The sequence below is a fragment of the Notothenia rossii genome, assembly GCF_949606895.1.
Source record: "Notothenia rossii genome assembly, chromosome: 8".
NCBI lineage: Eukaryota > Metazoa > Chordata > Actinopteri > Perciformes > Nototheniidae > Notothenia > Notothenia rossii.
The window spans coordinates 29,006,417-29,024,110 of NC_136906.1; the positions used below are offsets into that span (position 1 = coordinate 29,006,417).

At 37.6% G+C, this 17,694-nt stretch overlaps 1 protein-coding gene across 3 annotated transcripts; it reads right to left on the reverse strand.

The window, feature by feature from the left end:
- Window positions 1-11,270: 11,270 nt before the first annotated feature.
- LOC307015187 (uncharacterized protein) lies at window positions 11,271-17,588 on the reverse strand. Of its 3 annotated transcripts, XM_079643659.1 has the most exons (9): window positions 14,854-17,588; window positions 14,149-14,283; window positions 13,873-14,007; window positions 13,437-13,505; window positions 13,238-13,332; window positions 12,824-12,950; window positions 12,211-12,328; window positions 12,026-12,102; window positions 11,271-11,591 (listed from the first exon to the last, which is right to left on the reverse strand). In XM_079643659.1, the coding sequence occupies exons 1-9, from the start codon at window positions 17,131-17,133 to the stop codon at window positions 11,508-11,510; spliced, it is 3,120 nt and encodes a 1,039-aa protein (XP_079499785.1). In that variant the 5' UTR covers window positions 17,134-17,588; the 3' UTR covers window positions 11,271-11,507. The 3 variants fall into 3 exon arrangements, with proteins under 3 accessions (XP_079499785.1, XP_079499786.1, XP_079499787.1); XM_079643660.1 differs by lacking the exon at window positions 13,437-13,505; XM_079643661.1 differs by lacking the exon at window positions 14,854-17,588 and having other exon boundaries at window positions 14,149-14,819.
- Between the last annotated feature and the right edge of the window lie 106 nt (window positions 17,589-17,694).

A 17,694-nucleotide genomic window follows, 5' to 3' on the forward strand; every position in this document is an offset into this window, starting at 1 on the left:
CTCTTAAAGGGACAATGATCTCATCTCACTCTGCATGACCCTAATATCATAACATGTGTGTTCTGGAGAATCACAGAACGGACGATTGTCCTTATTATTATGCCGTTTAAACCAATTATTTAAATGTGGTAAATGTGTAGGTTTCGTTGACAGGTCAACACACTGCTTCCCCGCAGCGAAGCTCCCCCCGCCCTCAGGCTGATAGTTCACGAGCATCAAGCTCCTCAAGTACTCAGGTCTTGTACTAGAGTAAAAGTAGAAGTACTCAGGTCTTGTACTTGAGTAAAAGTAGAAGTACTCAGATCTTGTACTTGAGTAAAAGTAATAGTCCCAGAGTGTAGGAATACTCTGTTACAGTAAAAGTCCTGCATTCAAAATGTTCCTCAAGTAAAAGTAGAAAAGTATTATCATCAAAATATAGTTAAAGTAGCGACAGTAAAAGTAGTCATTGTGCAGATTGGTCCATTTCAGAATAATAGATATGATATGTTTTATAATGATTGATCATGAAAGTGTTCTCAAAGCTGGTAAAGGTGCAGCTAGTTTGAATGACTTTGTATACTGCAGGGTAGCTTGTGGATTTACTTCAGGTGGAACTAAAGTCTGATTTAACACTTGATTATATTTCACATCATTAATCCAGATCTGTGAAGTAACTAAAGGTATTAAATACATGGAGTGGAGGAAAAGTACAGCATGTACCTCTGAACTGTAGTGGAGTAGAAGAACAAAGTAGCAAAACATTGAAATACTTAAATAAAGTACAAGTATCTCAAAATTGTGCCCAAGTATAGTACTTGTTGAGTTTATGAACTTAGTTACTTTACACCATGTGGCTATAAAGATAAAAAGACTTAAGCCTTGCACAGAGGCATGAAAATATATTTTCAAAATGCTCAACAGTGCTGCCAAAAGTATAAACTGACTGCTAAATTAAAATAAATGCTTTTATATATTTCTATTAGATGTGACTCTTTGGCGTTTCTGTTATTATTAACACTGCTGCTTTAGTTGTTCTGACTGCTAAAATCCTCTGTTATTCCGTGGGGTGGGGGAGCCGGGGGCTCGGATCCTTGTCACCTTTTTCATACCTGATGAGTTTGCATCCCTGTATGTTAAAAAGCCTCAGTCACCTTAATTCATGTAATAAAAACATCTCAGGTCAGTAACACTCAAAGCTAAATGTGCAATACCATGTTCAGCTATGTTACTATTTATAATGTTATTGTTATTACATCAGAAGATGTACATATTGGAATGATTTCTTAACTTACAGTAGGCTATTTTTTACAATGTGTGTTGGAAGGATTTATTAAATTACAATGAATATTGTCATTGTTGAAGGCTTTTAGAGAAGGGTGAACTATAAGCCTGAATTACATAAAATGTTATACCTAAAAACATAAAAGCCACAATAAATAAATCACAATTATTCTAGTTATTTTTACCTCCCGTATTGCTTTCAACCCACCAGCTTTTATGGTGTTGTTACGTCACTAACTGTAAGCTTGTCACATACAGTCTATGGTCACTCAGAGTAACCTACTGTTAATTTAGCTGCTGGAGAAGAAAGATCAGGGGGGGAGGGAGGGAGAGAGCTGTGGTTGATGGGCCATTAGTTGTGTCAATACACAGCTGAGAGCTGCCGTTTCATTCAGACTGTTTAAAAAAACGGTAACAACGGACTATTTTTCTTAGCGGATGCATGTGAATTTAAATCAATACATACAACTATTTTTTAAATCAATAAAAACATTTTCTAAATCCATAAAATCATTTCAATTAATATTGGGAGTCATGTCGTTACTTTGTTGAGAATGTGGCCATGTAATAAGCGGGATAATTTGCAGCGACTTGTTCCTTATGGGGAAAATAACACCCTTCATCCAGATGAGGATCCCTCCGCTACGCTTTGGGATCCTGATCGACCGACGAAGCTCCATTAAAATATACATATTTTTGGTGAATTACTGAGTTTAGGCACGTTAATAACGTTTTAATGAAGTTGAATACAGTATATTCATATGTGTCAGTGATTTCATGTCAATTCGGCGAACATAAACATAAATGTTCGTGGTGAAGATGATGATTAAATTAGGATTAAAAATCGAGAGCCGGGCTGCATTTCCTCCCGTTCGTTTTTTTCGAATAACAAAATTATTTTGTTAAACAACAACATGGTGATGTTTTGTAAATGATTACATGTCTCTTATTTAGCACATTAGTATGATATCCGTGACATATGGATCTTAACAAAGTTCCGCTGTACATCCAGCGTACTGTATCTGACTTTATTTCACATGAGCTCCAGTGTGGAACCCCACTGCACCCTCTGGTGGATCAATGATCCATTGCAGCTGGCTTCATTATAATTACATTTATCTATCACGGGGGCGGTCTCAAGTCAAGCTGGAGGTTTTCCCTTGAGCGAGGGCAGATCACGTACCAATCACGGCCCTCGGGTTTCAAACTGTCTGAAATGAATCGCTACATCTGTATATATATATATTAGTTATATCTCATAGGCTGATGGATATACGCCCTGTCGTCCAACAACCCATCACACTGCCCCTGACCGGCTTTCTGGTTAGCAGCCACTGCACCCTAACCTTTCCTCCCTCGGCCATGACCGAGGAGGAGTCGTGGCCGCAGTTTACTTGGCTGATAGAGCACACTCAGACACGCTTACCTCGTGAAGAGTGTGCATGGAAAGTAGTGAGGAAGGCTCCCCCTTCCGCCCTGTATGGGGCTCACTGCGCACCATGTTTCCCGGGTCCCTAAGGAGCAAGGGAAAGCATAAGTAGGCCTACATTATGTCCAGGGGGGGTCAGATACCTACTGACCCACAACCCTAACCCTAACCCTCCCCCCCTCATCAGTCCTATGTTGCCCCAGCAAGCACAGACGATGAGAAGGAGCCAGCCATGTCCAAGAGATAAAACCTTATGAAGGGGCCTGGCGTAGACCAAGACGCCGCCGTGCATATGTCCTCCACACTCACGCCCCTAAATAAGGCTGTTGACACAGCCATAGCTTGTGTAGAGTGCGAACGGACCCCCGTGGGGAAGGCTCTCCCCGCCTGACCGTAGGCATGTGCAATGCACTCACAGATCCATCCTGCCAGGCGTTTCTTGGACAGAGCCTTACCGGCCACACCCCCCCTGAAGCACACAAACAGCTGTTCAGTGCGCCTAATAACAGCCGTGCGCTCCACATAACGTGCCAGCGCACGTACTGGGCAGAGGAGGTGCAGTTTAGCCTCCCTGTCCCCAATATGGGGTGAAAGACTAAAGCCGCCCAGCTGTATAGCCATTGACCTGAACGAACTCCTTAAGTTCTTGGGAACAAAGGAGGGGTTCGGCCTGAGTGTCGCCCCGCTACGGTCACCACGGATCCACAGGCAACTCGGTGTACCGACAGAGTGGTCAGTTCGGACACTCTCTTGGCCGAAGTCAGGGCCAGCAGCAACGCTGTTTTTAATGACAGTGCCTTCAGGGAGGAGAGCTCCAGAGGCTCAAATGGTTCTGTGACCAGAGCCTCGAGCACCAACGGCAGGTCCCATTGTGGTTTGGAGACATGCACCACTGGGCACTGTCTCCTGACCCCCTGCAAAAACCGCAACATAAGCGGCTGACTGAAGGCTGACCTGCCGCCAACTCCATCATGCAGGGGCGCCGCCAGGGATTTTGGGCCCCATGAAAATATATCACATTGGGCCCCACCACCAGGCACAGGCTACTTTGTTTATAAATTACCTCGAGGGCCGTACTAAATCGTCTAGCGGTCCGTATACGGCCCGGGGTCCGGTGGTTCCCCACCCCTGCTTTAATATAATAACATTAGTATTAATATCATAACCAAAATGTCGGTGATTAACATGTAGTTTAGCTAATAAAGACTCACTCAACGCTTCAAACTGTCCATCATCCAAATAGACTAAAAGCAGTTTTTTGTTTTATATAGATCATTGGCTATGTGGGAAAATACTGTGTTTGAAATGTATAATTAAAATTAGATGTTAGCTTTTTGTTTTGATATATATATATATATATATATATATATATATATATATATATATATAGTCTCCCTTCAAATATGTTAAGTTTCATGTCATTCAACACAATGCTGCTCACCTCCTTCAGTTGGGAGAAAAGCTGGTTCAGGTTCAGCATTATGGGGGGACAGGGCTGCTGAGCTTAGAGATGGATCCGTTGGTCCTGGCACCAGGGGGAGGGACAACTGATTTAGTATGAATAGGCGCTAAAAATGTGCCTGCATTTATTAAAGGTAAGGAGGTAAGAATGGAAAAACCAGCTCGAGTGCGCTAGAATTTGGAAGTACACAACCGAAAAAAATCTGCCCCTTCCTTGAGACTTCCATACAGAGCCCCTCCTCCAACACACACAAACGCGCACGGGACCAATGAGGGCACGATATAAGTTTGTGCACAGATGGAAGGCTGACAGGCAGGTAGGCCATCCAGTTTTTTTAGCCGGGCCGGCTCAGATGATTGATCGTGCTTTTTACAGCGCCACGGCTTCCACAGATGAAATGTTTGTATGTATTTATTATCAAAGCATTTAATATATTCATTGCTATCGGGATGTTAAGAGCATTCCATGGAATATAACAAAAAGTGTTTCTGAAGTGAATTACCTACCCTACCTTTAAATGTCAGCTAAAAGAGCAGTGAAATGAAAAACCTCTGAATTTTCTGTAAAGATATTAACAGTAGTCTACTTAATGTCAGCTTAGTAAAAACAAAACATTAGCTAACAGAATAATTTCCACCACTCATGGACCACACCTTTTCTTGTGAAAAACTGGGTGACATAATGTCGCCCTTTAGTCCCTCTCTCTTGTCTTTCTCTCCTTTCTCTTCTTTGCTTAGAGCCTGACTTTTTGAGTCGTTGAGACATCGTACAACACAAGTGTAGGCTAAGTACTAGCATCCCTCCTCACATGTTTTCACTCTCTGCAAGTACCGGTGCCGCACCGCGTTTGGAGGCAGGACCAAACCATTACATGTAAATAGAAGGGGGTGTACAGAGGCTTTGGATAATTCACTTTTGGAAGAAAATAAGTTAAGTTAATCGTAAGTTTAGTGAGTACTTTATCAATATAACGTTTTATTAATGTTAATTATTGAGGATTGATGAAAGGTTACTTACATTTTTTTTCTTAATGTTCTAAACATTTTGGGGCCCCCGTCAGTCACGGGCCCTTAGAATCGTCCTAACTTTTCACCCCCTTACAGCGCCCCTGCCCTCATGACAGGATGAAATAGCTGCTGCATACACTTTAACTGTGGAATAAGCAAGCCCTCTGTCCGCCACTAACTGTGAGTAGGACAGAATAGAGCCCAGCGTACAAGATAAGGGCTCTAGACTTCCCTCTTCACACCATCGCTGGAATGCCAACTACTTTGGCCTGTAACAGGCTGTGGTGGATCCTACTCTTGCTGCCTGGATAGTCTGGATAACTTCGTCAGACAATCCCCCCTGTCTCAGCCTGTCCCTCTCAGGAGCCAAGCCTGGAGAGGTTGCACCAGCCCTCTGAGACATCGCCCCCCAGACCTGAGTAACTGTCCAGGGCTGGACCGCGGTGAATTTGGTTTTAGGTTGGATATTCGACGGACATTCGCGGAACCGCCAGCAGCGTCAGTTTCCCGGACCCGCCAGCAGCGTCAGTTTAACGGGGAGATCTTCTCCGCAAAACGAGGCTTTTATTTAGGGACCATCAACAAATGACTTTTACAATTACACAAGAAAAATGTTCTTTTTAATAAATCGACAGCTTCTCGATCATGATGCGAATATGAAGCAAATTCACTCCAGAGCATACAGTTATTGAACACACATTTTAATACTTTAAATACGTTTTATTAATAGTTTTGATGGAAAAATGTGCTTATTTCTTCAATAACTTCCAGGTCATGTGACCTAATCACTCAAAATCAATGTTGGGTCAAAGAACTACATTGGCTAAATAAGACACACCTCTTTTTATTGCATTTTAATACTTAAAATATGTTTATATTAATATTTTAATGCGAAAATGACCTTATTTCTCCAATACCTTCCAGGTCATGTGACCGATTCACTCAAAATCAATGTTGGGTCAAAGAACTACACCGGCTGAATAGGACACACCTCTTTTTATTCAATTTTAACCCTCTAAATATTTTATATTAATATTTTGATGTTAAAATGAGCTTATTTCTTCAATACCTTCCAGGTCATGTGACCTAATCACTCAAAATCAATGCTGGGCCAAAGAACTACACTGGTTGAATAGGACACACCTCTTTTTATTGCATTTTAATACTTAAATAATTTGTATATTAATATTTTGATGCAAGAATTAGCTTATTTCTTCAATACCTTCCAGGTCATGTGACCGATTCACTCAAAATCAATGTTGGGTCAAAGAACGACACTGGCTGAATAGGACACACCTCTTTTTATTCAATTTTAACCTTCTAAATATTTTATATTAATATTTTGATGGAAAAATTAGCTTATTTCTTCAATACCTTCCTGGTCAAGGGACCGATTCACTCAAAATCAATGTTGGGTCAAAGAACTACACTGGCTGAATAGGACACACCTCTTTTTATTGCATTTTAATACTTAAATAATTTGTATATTCATATTTTGATGCAAAAATGAGCTTATTTCTTCAATACCTTCCAGGTCATGGGACAGATTCACTCAAAATCAATGTTGGGTCAAAGAACTACACCGGCTGAATAGGACACACCTCTTTTTATTCCATTTTAACCCTCTAAATATTTTTATATTAATATTTTGATGGAAAAATGAGCTTATTTCTTCAATACCTTCCTGGTCATGTGACCGATCCACTCAAAATCAATGTTGTGTCAAAGAACTACACTGGCTGAATAGGACACACCTCTTTTTATTGCATTTTAATACTTAAATAATTTGTATATTAATACTTTGATGCAAAGATTTGCTTATTTCTTCAATACCTTCCAGGTCATGTGACCGATCCACTCAAAATCAATGTTGTGTCAAAGAACTACACTGGCTAAATAGGACACACCTCTTTTTATTGCATTTTAATACTTAAAATATTTTTATATTCATATTTTAATGCGAAATTGAGCTTATTTCTTCAATACCTTCCAGGTCATGTGACCTAATCACTCAAAATCAATGCTGGGCCAAAGAACTACACTGGCTGAATAGGACACACCTCTTTTTATTGCATTTTAATACTTAAAATATCTTTTATTAATATTTTAATGCGAAAATTAGCTTATTTCTTCAATACCTTCCAGGTCATGTGACCGATTCACTCAAAATCAATGTTGGGTCAAAGAACTACACCGGCTGAATAGGACACACCTCTTTTTATTCCATTTTAACCTTCTAAATATTTTTATATTAATATTTTTATGGAAAAATTTGCTTATTTCTTCAATACCTTCCTGGTCATGGGACCGATTCACTCAAAATCAATGTTGTGTCAAAGAACTACACTGGCTGAATAGGACACACCTCTTTTTATTGCATTTTAATACTTAAATAATTTGTATATTAATACTTTGATGCGAAAATTAGCTTATTTCTTCAATACCTTCCAGGTCATGTGACCGATTCACTCAAAATCAATGTTGGGTCAAAGAACTACACCGGCTGAATAGGACACACCTCTTTTTATTCCATTTTAACCCTCTAAATATTTTTATATTAATATTTTGATGGAAAAATGAGCTTATTTCTTCAATACCTTCCTGGTCATGGGACCGATTCACTCAAAATCAATGTTGTGTCAAAGAACTACACTGGCTGAATAGGACACACCTCTTTTTATTGCATTTTAATACTTAAATAATTTGTATATTAATACTTTGATGCAAAAATGAGCTTATTTCTTCAATACCTTCCAGGTCATGTGACCGATTCACTCAAAATCAATGTTGGGTCAAAGAACTACACTGGCTGAATAGGACACACCTCTTTTTATTCAATTTTAACCTTCTAAATATTTTATATTAATATTTTGATGGAAAAATTAGCTTATTTCTTCAATACCTTCCTGGTCATGGGACCGATTCACTCAAAATCAATGTTGGGTCAAAGAACTACACCGGCTGAATAGGACACACCTCTTTTTATTCCATTTTAACCCTCTAAAAATTTTATATTAATATTTTGATGGAAAAATGAGCTTATTTCTTCAATACCTTCCTGGTCATGTGACCGATCCACTCAAAATCAATGTTGGGTCAAAGAACTAAACCGGCTGAATAGGACACACCTCTTTTTATTCCATTTTAACCCTCTAAATATTTTTATATTAATATTTTGATGGAAAAATGAGCTTATTTCTTCAATGCCTTCCTGGTCATGTGACCGATCCACTCAAAATCAATGTTGGGTCAAAGAACTACACCGGCTGAATAGGACACACCTCTTTTTATTCCATTTTAACCCTCTAAATATTTTTATATTAATATTTTGATGGAAAAATGAGCTTATTTCTTCAATACCTTCCTGGTCATGTGACCGATCCACTCAAAATCAATGTTGTGTCAAAGAACTACACTGGCTGAATAGGACACACCTCTTTTTATTGCATTTTAATACTTAAATAATTTGTATATTAATACTTTGATGCAAAAATGAGCTTATTTCTTCAATACCTTCCAGGTCATGTGACCGATTCACTCAAAATCAATGTTGGGTCAAAGAACTACACTGGCTGAATAGGACACACCTCTTTTTATTCCATTTTAACCTTCTAAATATTTTATATTAATATTTTGATGGAAAAATTAGCTTATTTCTTCAATACCTTCCTGGTCATGGGACCGATTCACTCAAAATCAATGTTGGGTCAAAGAACTACATTGGCTAAATAGGACACACCTCTTTTTATTGCATTTTAATACTTAAAATATTTTTTATTAATATTTTAATGCGAAAATGAGCTTATTTCTTCAATACCTTCCAGGTCATGTGACCGATTCACTCAAAATCAATGTTGGGTCAAAGAACTACACCGGCTGAATAGGACACACCTCTTTTTATTCAATTTTAACCCTCTAAAAATTTTATATTAATATTTTGATGGAAAAATTAGCTTATTTCTTCAATACCTTCCTGGTCATGTGACCGATCCACTCAAAATCAATGTTGGGTCAAAGAACTAAACCGGCTGAATAGGACACACCTCTTTTTATTCCATTTTAACCCTCTAAATATTTTTATATTAATATTTTGATGGAAAAATGAGCTTATTTCTTCAATACCTTCCTGGTCATGTGACCGATCCACTCAAAATCAATGTTGGGTCAAAGAACTACACTGGCTGAATAGGACACACCTCTTTTTATTGCATTTTAATACTTAAAATATTTTTATATTAATATTTTAATGCGAAATTGAGCTTATTTCTTCAATACCTTCCAGGTCATGTGACCGATTCACTCAAAATCAATGTTGGGTCAAAGAACTACACCGGCTGAATAGGACACACCTCTTTTTATTCAATTTTAACCCTCTAAAAATTTTATATTAATATTTTGATGGAAAAATTAGCTTATTTCTTCAATACCTTCCAGGTCATGTGACCGATTCACTCAAAATCAATGTTGGGTCAAAGAACTACACCGGCTGAATAGGACACACCTCTTTTTATTCAATTTTAACCCTCTAAAAATTTTATATTAATATTTTGATGGAAAAATTAGCTTATTTCTTCAATACCTTCCTGGTCATGTGACCGATCCACTCAAAATCAATGTTGGGTCAAAGAACTAAACCGGCTGAATAGGACACACCTCTTTTTATTCCATTTTAACCCTCTAAATATTTTTATATTAATATTTTGATGGAAAAATGAGCTTATTTCTTCAATACCTTCCTGGTCATGTGACCGATCCACTCAAAATCAATGTTGGGTCAAAGAACTACACTGGCTGAATAGGACACACCTCTTTTTATTGCATTTTAATACTTAAAATATTTTTATATTAATATTTTAATGCGAAATTGAGCTTATTTCTTCAATACCTTCCAGGTCATGTGACCGATTCACTCAAAATCAATGTTGGGTCAAAGAACTACACCGGCTGAATAGGACACACCTCTTTTTATTCAATTTTAACCCTCTAAAAATTTTATATTAATATTTTGATGGAAAAATTAGCTTATTTCTTCAATACCTTCCTGGTCATGTGACCGATCCACTCAAAATCAATGTTGGGTCAAAGAACTAAACCGGCTGAATAGGACACACCTCTTTTTATTCCATTTTAACCCTCTAAATATTTTTATATTAATATTTTGATGGAAAAATGAGCTTATTTCTTCAATACCTTCCTGGTCATGTGACCGATCCACTCAAAATCAATGTTGGGTCAAAGAACTACACTGGCTGAATAGGACACACCTCTTTTTATTGCATTTTAATACTTAAAATATTTTTATATTAATATTTTAATGCGAAATTGAGCTTATTTCTTCAATACCTTCCAGGTCATGTGACCTAATCACTCAAAATCAATGCTGGGCCAAAGAACTACACTGGCTGAATAGGACACACCTCTTTTTATTCAATTTTAATACTTAAATAATTTGTATATTAATACTTTGATGCAAAAATGAGCTTATTTCTTCAATCTTTTCCAGGTCATGTGACCGATTCACTCAAAATCAATGCTGGGCCAAAGAACTACACTGGCTGAATAGGACACACCTCTTTTTATTGCATTTTAATACTTAAAATATTTTTATATTAATATTTTAATGCGAAATTGAGCTTATTTCTTCAATACCTTCCAGGTCATGTGACCTAATCACTCAAAATCAATGCTGGGCCAAAGAACTACACTGGCTGAATAGGACACACCTCTTTTTATTCAATTTTAATACTTAAATAATTTGTATATTAATACTTTGATGCAAAAATGAGCTTATTTCTTCAATACCTTCCAGGTCATGTGACCGATTCACTCAAAATCAGTGCTGGGCCAAAGAACTACACTGGCTGAATAGGACACACCTCTTTTTATTGCATTTTAATAGTCTAAATATTTTTATATTAGTATTTTGATGGAAAAATTAGCTTATTTCTTCAATACCTTCCAGGTCATGTGACATAATCACTCAAAATCAATGTTGGGTCAAAGAACTACACTGGCTGAATAGGACACACCTCTTTTTATTCCATTTTAACCCACTAAATACTTTTATATTAATAATTTTATGTGAAAATTAGCTTATTTCTTCAATAACTAATGACTCAAAATCACTTTATTAATTGAATACTAGTCTGTACACAATAGAAACAGCTCTTTATATCGGATAATATTACATCCTCTATTTAATATTCATATTTCTATTACAAATTCAGGGTTTTTTCTATAGCTTCCATGTCATGTGACCCAGTGATTAATGATCAGAAAGTAATACAAACAAGGCTACACAGGACACATGTTTTACTAATCGTCATCATTGAGCACATTTCAAGTATTACTTGCACAAAGGACATTTCCAATATCCTGTCTCTGCCAGACACTGGGCATGGTACCATCGTTCGCAGTCATCACACTGAACCTGTTGAAGTGAAAGAAATAATGTATTTATAATATATTTGTACCTTAGATTACCATTCAGTTGTCTTAATACTCAAGTGTTAGTGAGGAATCAGCTGACACAATCATCTACTCCTTAAAACCCACTCCCTGTGTTTTAACATGCTCTATTGTTTTGTTTTATTTTTTTTGTTTTATTGTTCTGTCTTTTACATTTTTTGATTTAAGTATTCCAGTAGTGAGTGTTGCATTTTTTAAATGTATTGTATTTAGTTGTTTAAAATTAAATGTGTTTTAGGTTGACTTTTAAAATCTGTCCAGGGACTACAGATGAAAAATAGCCTCTTGGCTAACTCTGGCATATTTACAGAAATGTTCATTAATGTGCACTGTCCCTGTTAAATAAATAAATAAATGTAGACATCACAATTACACATTTTCTTCACAACAGCTCACCCAGTCTGTGATGGGAGATCCAGATCCTGGAGGCCTTAAGGCAGCACACATAGCACAATAAGTGTGCTCATCAAAGACTGAAACAAGATAACAATACATGTATGTCAGCTTCTATATAAATACATATATATATATATATATATATATATATATATATACATATACATATATTCATATTTATTTACCTGATGCCTCAAGGATTTCGAGAGCCAGTTCTCTCCTCTCCTGTGTCATGTATTTCTTTGAACACTCGAAATTCACATTCGGGATCAGAGGGAAGGATTCCATGACTGCCTTTGCCATCTAAACAAACAACACTTATGTTATGGAGGGTTTTTCTTCTTTATTGTATAGTAATACAGATACAGACAAAAACATGAGACACATTATAGAAAACATCCACCCTTGACTAGAATGCCTCCCAAAACCTTTGATTATTGATATAGACCGGTCCTATTATTGGAATTTTGAGATATTCAGAAGCAAAGTTTTGTCAATTAAACTTTCTGTGTTCAAGTGAATACTAATTTAAGTTCAACAATGTTGTGTCATAATCCAATTGTTGTCAGTTGTGAAAAATACAATAAACAACAACATGATATCGGCATTATACTATATATTGTCCATTGGCCAACCTGCCTGCTAAATATTATGGGGATCAGCATCGGCCTTTAAAAAACCTTTATCGGTCAACCACTACTTTTGACAGCTTTTTTAAATCCGTCCTTTCATTAAACTGTCTTTCACATTAAAAACTCTGCTTGTTAACTGGATGAAAACAGAATCTCTTCAGCTCACCTTCACAACAACGACACCACAGCTACATCCATCCTTTTGAAGTGGGTGACCCATAACGCCTCCCTTCCACTTAACATCCACCCAGTCTGTTATGCTGTGGCGTGTCCTCCTCATCCTGAAGTACTCCCTGAGAAAGGATAATGTCAACACACTTTACATTTCTAATTATGTGGCTCCTAAAGATAATGTAACAGAAATTCATACTGTTTGTATTCACCATATGACCATTTATTTGTATAAGGGGCAGCCACAGGTCAGCTATAGATATCACTGTCTGAACACAGACTGTATCAGACTGTTGAAAATGCTTTCAATGCTGTCTGTGAGTATGAATGTAACTAAATGTGACACATTTTTTACGTTTAAATATAGTTTTTCCTTGAATTTTCAAATATCTATTGAATTTTGATTTACTGTATTCTTTTGGCAGCATGTTCGGAGTCATCAAGCTCTTCGATGCTTTGAGCTGGATCCACCAGGAATACGGTGCTGGTTTTGGCATGAATGTACTGTGAAAAAGTAAAAGCACTTTTCATCAAAAAATATTTTTGGTTTCACCATGTAAGTCTTGTGCTTTAACAGAAATAATACAATAACAAAAATAATTACAAACCAGCAACTTCCAGTGGTTGTTGTTGACAAGTACAAAGGACAGGACAGCTTCATAGTTGTCAAATTTTACCTATAATGCCATCAAATAAAGGATTAAAACAAACTTGAAGGCTAAGGTAAAAATAACAACAACATTAGTCTGACAATTATGTTCTTGTGCCATTCATTTGTCGTGCTTAAAACAAGTGTTGGTATAGAAATTCAAAAGTAAGTAGATTTATCAGGTGATTTAACTAATGACTATAGTTTCAGAGAGGATACAGTAAAATAATCTCAGTTAATTTCCTATTTAAGATCTCAGCCAATGCTTCACTCCATGTACCTAATGGGTGAGTGTGAGCCCACATATCAAATCCACACCTACTTCCCCCTAAAGTATCACCATGCACAAACACAACACACCACACACATAAACATACACAGACCACACACATTACCTTTGGTAAACTGTGAGATGTTAGCTGAGTTCTGTCCCCGAACAAAATGACACCTGCTGTGTAGTGATTTAGCAAGTACATTTTGTTCACAACGCCGAATTTGTCGGCAGCAACATGAAACACGCCTTCAATTACCTGGCAAAAAAAATCATAACAATTTGCCAATTAATGCATATTCCTCAGATACTTTTTGGGCAGAAATCGTTAAATGCTAGATAAAGAAAATGACACAGTGTAGAGTGAAACTTCAGACACTTGAAACATGTAGTAACATACCTCCCCTGTCAACCACTGGTGGGGTCGAAGTGAGCATAGCTCACAGTGGCGGATAAGTAAGATGCGTCCTTTCATCTGTGAGGGGAGCACTGCCACGACCACCTCGGTGTCCTTTTTTTTCCACAGCCAGGTCAACTAAGTCAAGATTGAGGGGAAATAGATGCATTCTGTTTAATATGGACACTTGAGGAATCTTTTAACCCTCCGGTATCACTCTGGACATTTTTGTCCCGAATGACTAATTAGGGTAGCGCATTTGAATGATACCAGAGGGTTAACAATCTTGAATGTTTGGGTGGAGGCCTTGTTTTTGTATGCACCATCAAAGCTACATACACAAAATATAATTAAACTGTCCATGTGTATGCATTTAACCTCAGTCCCTTTTAGAGTTTTCACTAAATGACATTAAACAGGCTGCTCAGGAACAGAAACTGTAATTGCAGTTTAAAGTCTGATTTAGAAATCTAGTTTCTGTTATAAGTTTGTATGCTGTATTTATATTTTTCATCTTCATATTCTCCCCCTACAACATGCACCTAATCATATTGGGTTATAATACTTCATGTCCTTTGTCCTTCACCTCACTCACCAATTTAGTCCATGCTTTACTTTCTGACAATATTTACTTATTCCATTGTTACAATGAAAATGCTGGAAAACAATTTACACACTCTGAACATAGTAAGTCTTAGAGAAACTCACATTTCCCTGTGCATATTTTTCCTGTTGGTCCACTTTTCTTTTCTTCACCTTTGTGGCAGGTGGGCTCTTGGGGTTGGGTAGTGTTTTTGGTGGATTGAAGTACTTGGACTTGGGCTTGGTGTGACCAGCAGAACTTTCCCGCTTGTTCCACTGTTCCTCGTGGTCATCATCTGGCCTGCTAGGATGTCCAAAGTTTTTGTCCAGAATATGCATTGGCAGATTGTGTTGCTGAATGTGCTCTATATATCTTCCTTGTATTGAGGCATACATTTTGGAGACAAACTCAGCTGGTCTCAGGTACTTTTTTTTTAAAAGGATGGAGTGTTTGACCAACCCAAACCAGAGCTCAACATGGCAGTTGGTATCCCTGGTTTTATGACTTCCATCTTTTTTAGAGGTACCTTTTCTATGTCGCGACAGATCCCCAAGCAACAAACCACTCCACAATGGGAAGATCCCCATGTAGTTTTTTAACAGTGCATCAATGGCACCAGGACAGAGGTAGTGGTTTTTTACATGAACAGCATCGTCAGAGAGAATGTCACACTCTGCTTGGTCCCGTCTGACTTGAAAAGCTTGTGTAAAAGGGGACTTTCCAATAATGTTATGAGCATTTTTTTCCATTTTGCTTTCCTCCTCTCCCATTACATGTCCACTTTCCTCCAGTTTCACGTCCCGAGTTTGCAAAATGCACTTGTCGAGGTACATTTTGCTCTGTTTCACCAAATTAGTGTACTCCTCTGCATCAAAAAGCACACACATATGATAAAAAACATCAAAGGCTTCCTGCATACTTGTGCAGTTCAGGATGTACGCGAAACAGAATGTTGCATATTCCTGTGTGCCTCTGTCTACAGTTTTTTTTCCAAATGCTTGTGACACAGCCTTCATGATATGAGCAGAGCACAGATGCAGCACAGTGAAGTTAGGAATCAGTTCAGTTTGTCCAGACACTATCTCAAATGCTCTGTCAAGGTACACTGACATATTTTCCCTGTTAAAAGACAGAAGCACACTGTTTATCAGAGCCCAACTATAATCTGTCTCAACCTGTGCTATCTTTCTTTTTGTTGTGTAAGACAACTTTCTCTTAAATTCCATGAGCCAATGGGAAATAGATGGAATGGAATGGCTATTGGTGATCAGTTCTGTGACAGGCAAGGGAGGCTTATCCTTACCCATTCCGGGCAAAACCAAAGCATAATACAAGACCCGCTTATTTTGATCAGGAATTTTCTGTATCACGCTGCCTGTGGCATCAAGGTAGAGGGCCGTAGGTGTTGGCTTTTTCAAGTGCTCAGTCAATATCTTTATTCCAGCATCTGTGTATAAATGCACAGCAAACGGATCAATTTGTAGGTGCTGAAGATAGCCTTTTGATGATGCATGACTGCTGCTCTCTTTGATTATTTTTTGAGTCAACATGAGTTCAAGCATCATGTCATCGTGGAGCCTTGCACTTTTCTTCACTTCAGAGGATATTTTCTTTAATACGTCTTTGGTGAGGCTTCTGCTTATGTTACCAGCCATTATTTCCTCTACTGGTGTCTGTCTCAACATAGTGTAATAATAATTGCTGACACCACTGGTTAAGGCTTTGGAAATTGTTCCTCTTCTCGTGTATTTTGCTGGTCTAAATCGCCTTTGATTTTTATGGTGTATAACTTCACCAATGCGCATGACTTTAAAAAATATTTTTTTATCCGTTGATTTTGGCCTGTTCTTTTTTGAGAAACTGTAGACAGCGTTGCATCCATTAAATGTGCATTTTGCAGAGGCACAGAAAAATGGCGAATTCTTTTTACGGCTATCATTTGTCTTAACATGCTGGTATTTGAAAGCAAGTGTGCAGCATGGATTATTTTTCAAAAATTCCTGATAAAATGTATCAGTCCAGGGGGGACGGAGTTTTTTTTTGCAATGTTTAGGTTTAATTTTGTTCCATTGTTTTCTTGTCATGGCAATTTTGAACTTTTTTGGCCCTGCTTTGCACTTTCTGTTCATTTTTGTTGTCATTTTGGCGGCTGTCTCTGTACTTTGTTGGTCTGACTCTTCTGTGTCTATCTCAGACTGTGGCTGTGCGTTACTTATTTCCCTGTCATCCTGACTTGTGTCCTCGTCTTTCTCACCTGTAGGTGCGCTGTAAGACTGTTTTTCTTCATCGTTCTTATCTTCATCTTTCCCCACAGGCTCTGTCCCTGTTTTTCGTTTGTTTCTTTTTCTTTTTTTATCCTTTTCTGGCCCTTTCTTGTCCTTGCCTCTTTGTCCCTTTCTGTTCATTGTTGTTGTCGTTTTGGTGTCTGTCTCTGTACTTTGTTGGTCTGACTCTTCTGTGTCTATCTCAGACTGTGGCTGTGCGTTACTTATTTCCTTTTCATCCTGACTTGTGTCCTCGTCTTCCTCACCCGTAGGTGCGCTGTAAGACTGTTTCTTGATACTGTGCTGTCCATCTCTCCCTCTTTCACTGACATATTTTCCTAAATACAAACATTACAAAAGTAAAAAATCTCATTTAACTACTGTATCTCTTATTGCATGACTACAATGCAACTTTAAGCAATCTGCCATCCTTGGGTCAATTACAGTAAATTATGTTAACATCCTACTGTGATGGCTGTAGTATTTAATTAAATAAGAACATTAACCCTTATGCCTCCCTAATGAAATGTATTATCCAGGCTACTGTTTAATTTTGCGAGCATTCTGATTGTGTTAAGAATATGACACGGCATTTGGTAAAGATGTTAGTGTTTGGAAACATGTTCTTAATAATGTGTAATCAAATAGTGACTTTCAAATCCCTAGCGAAAAAAATAAAAGTGAATGAACATTTGATAATTA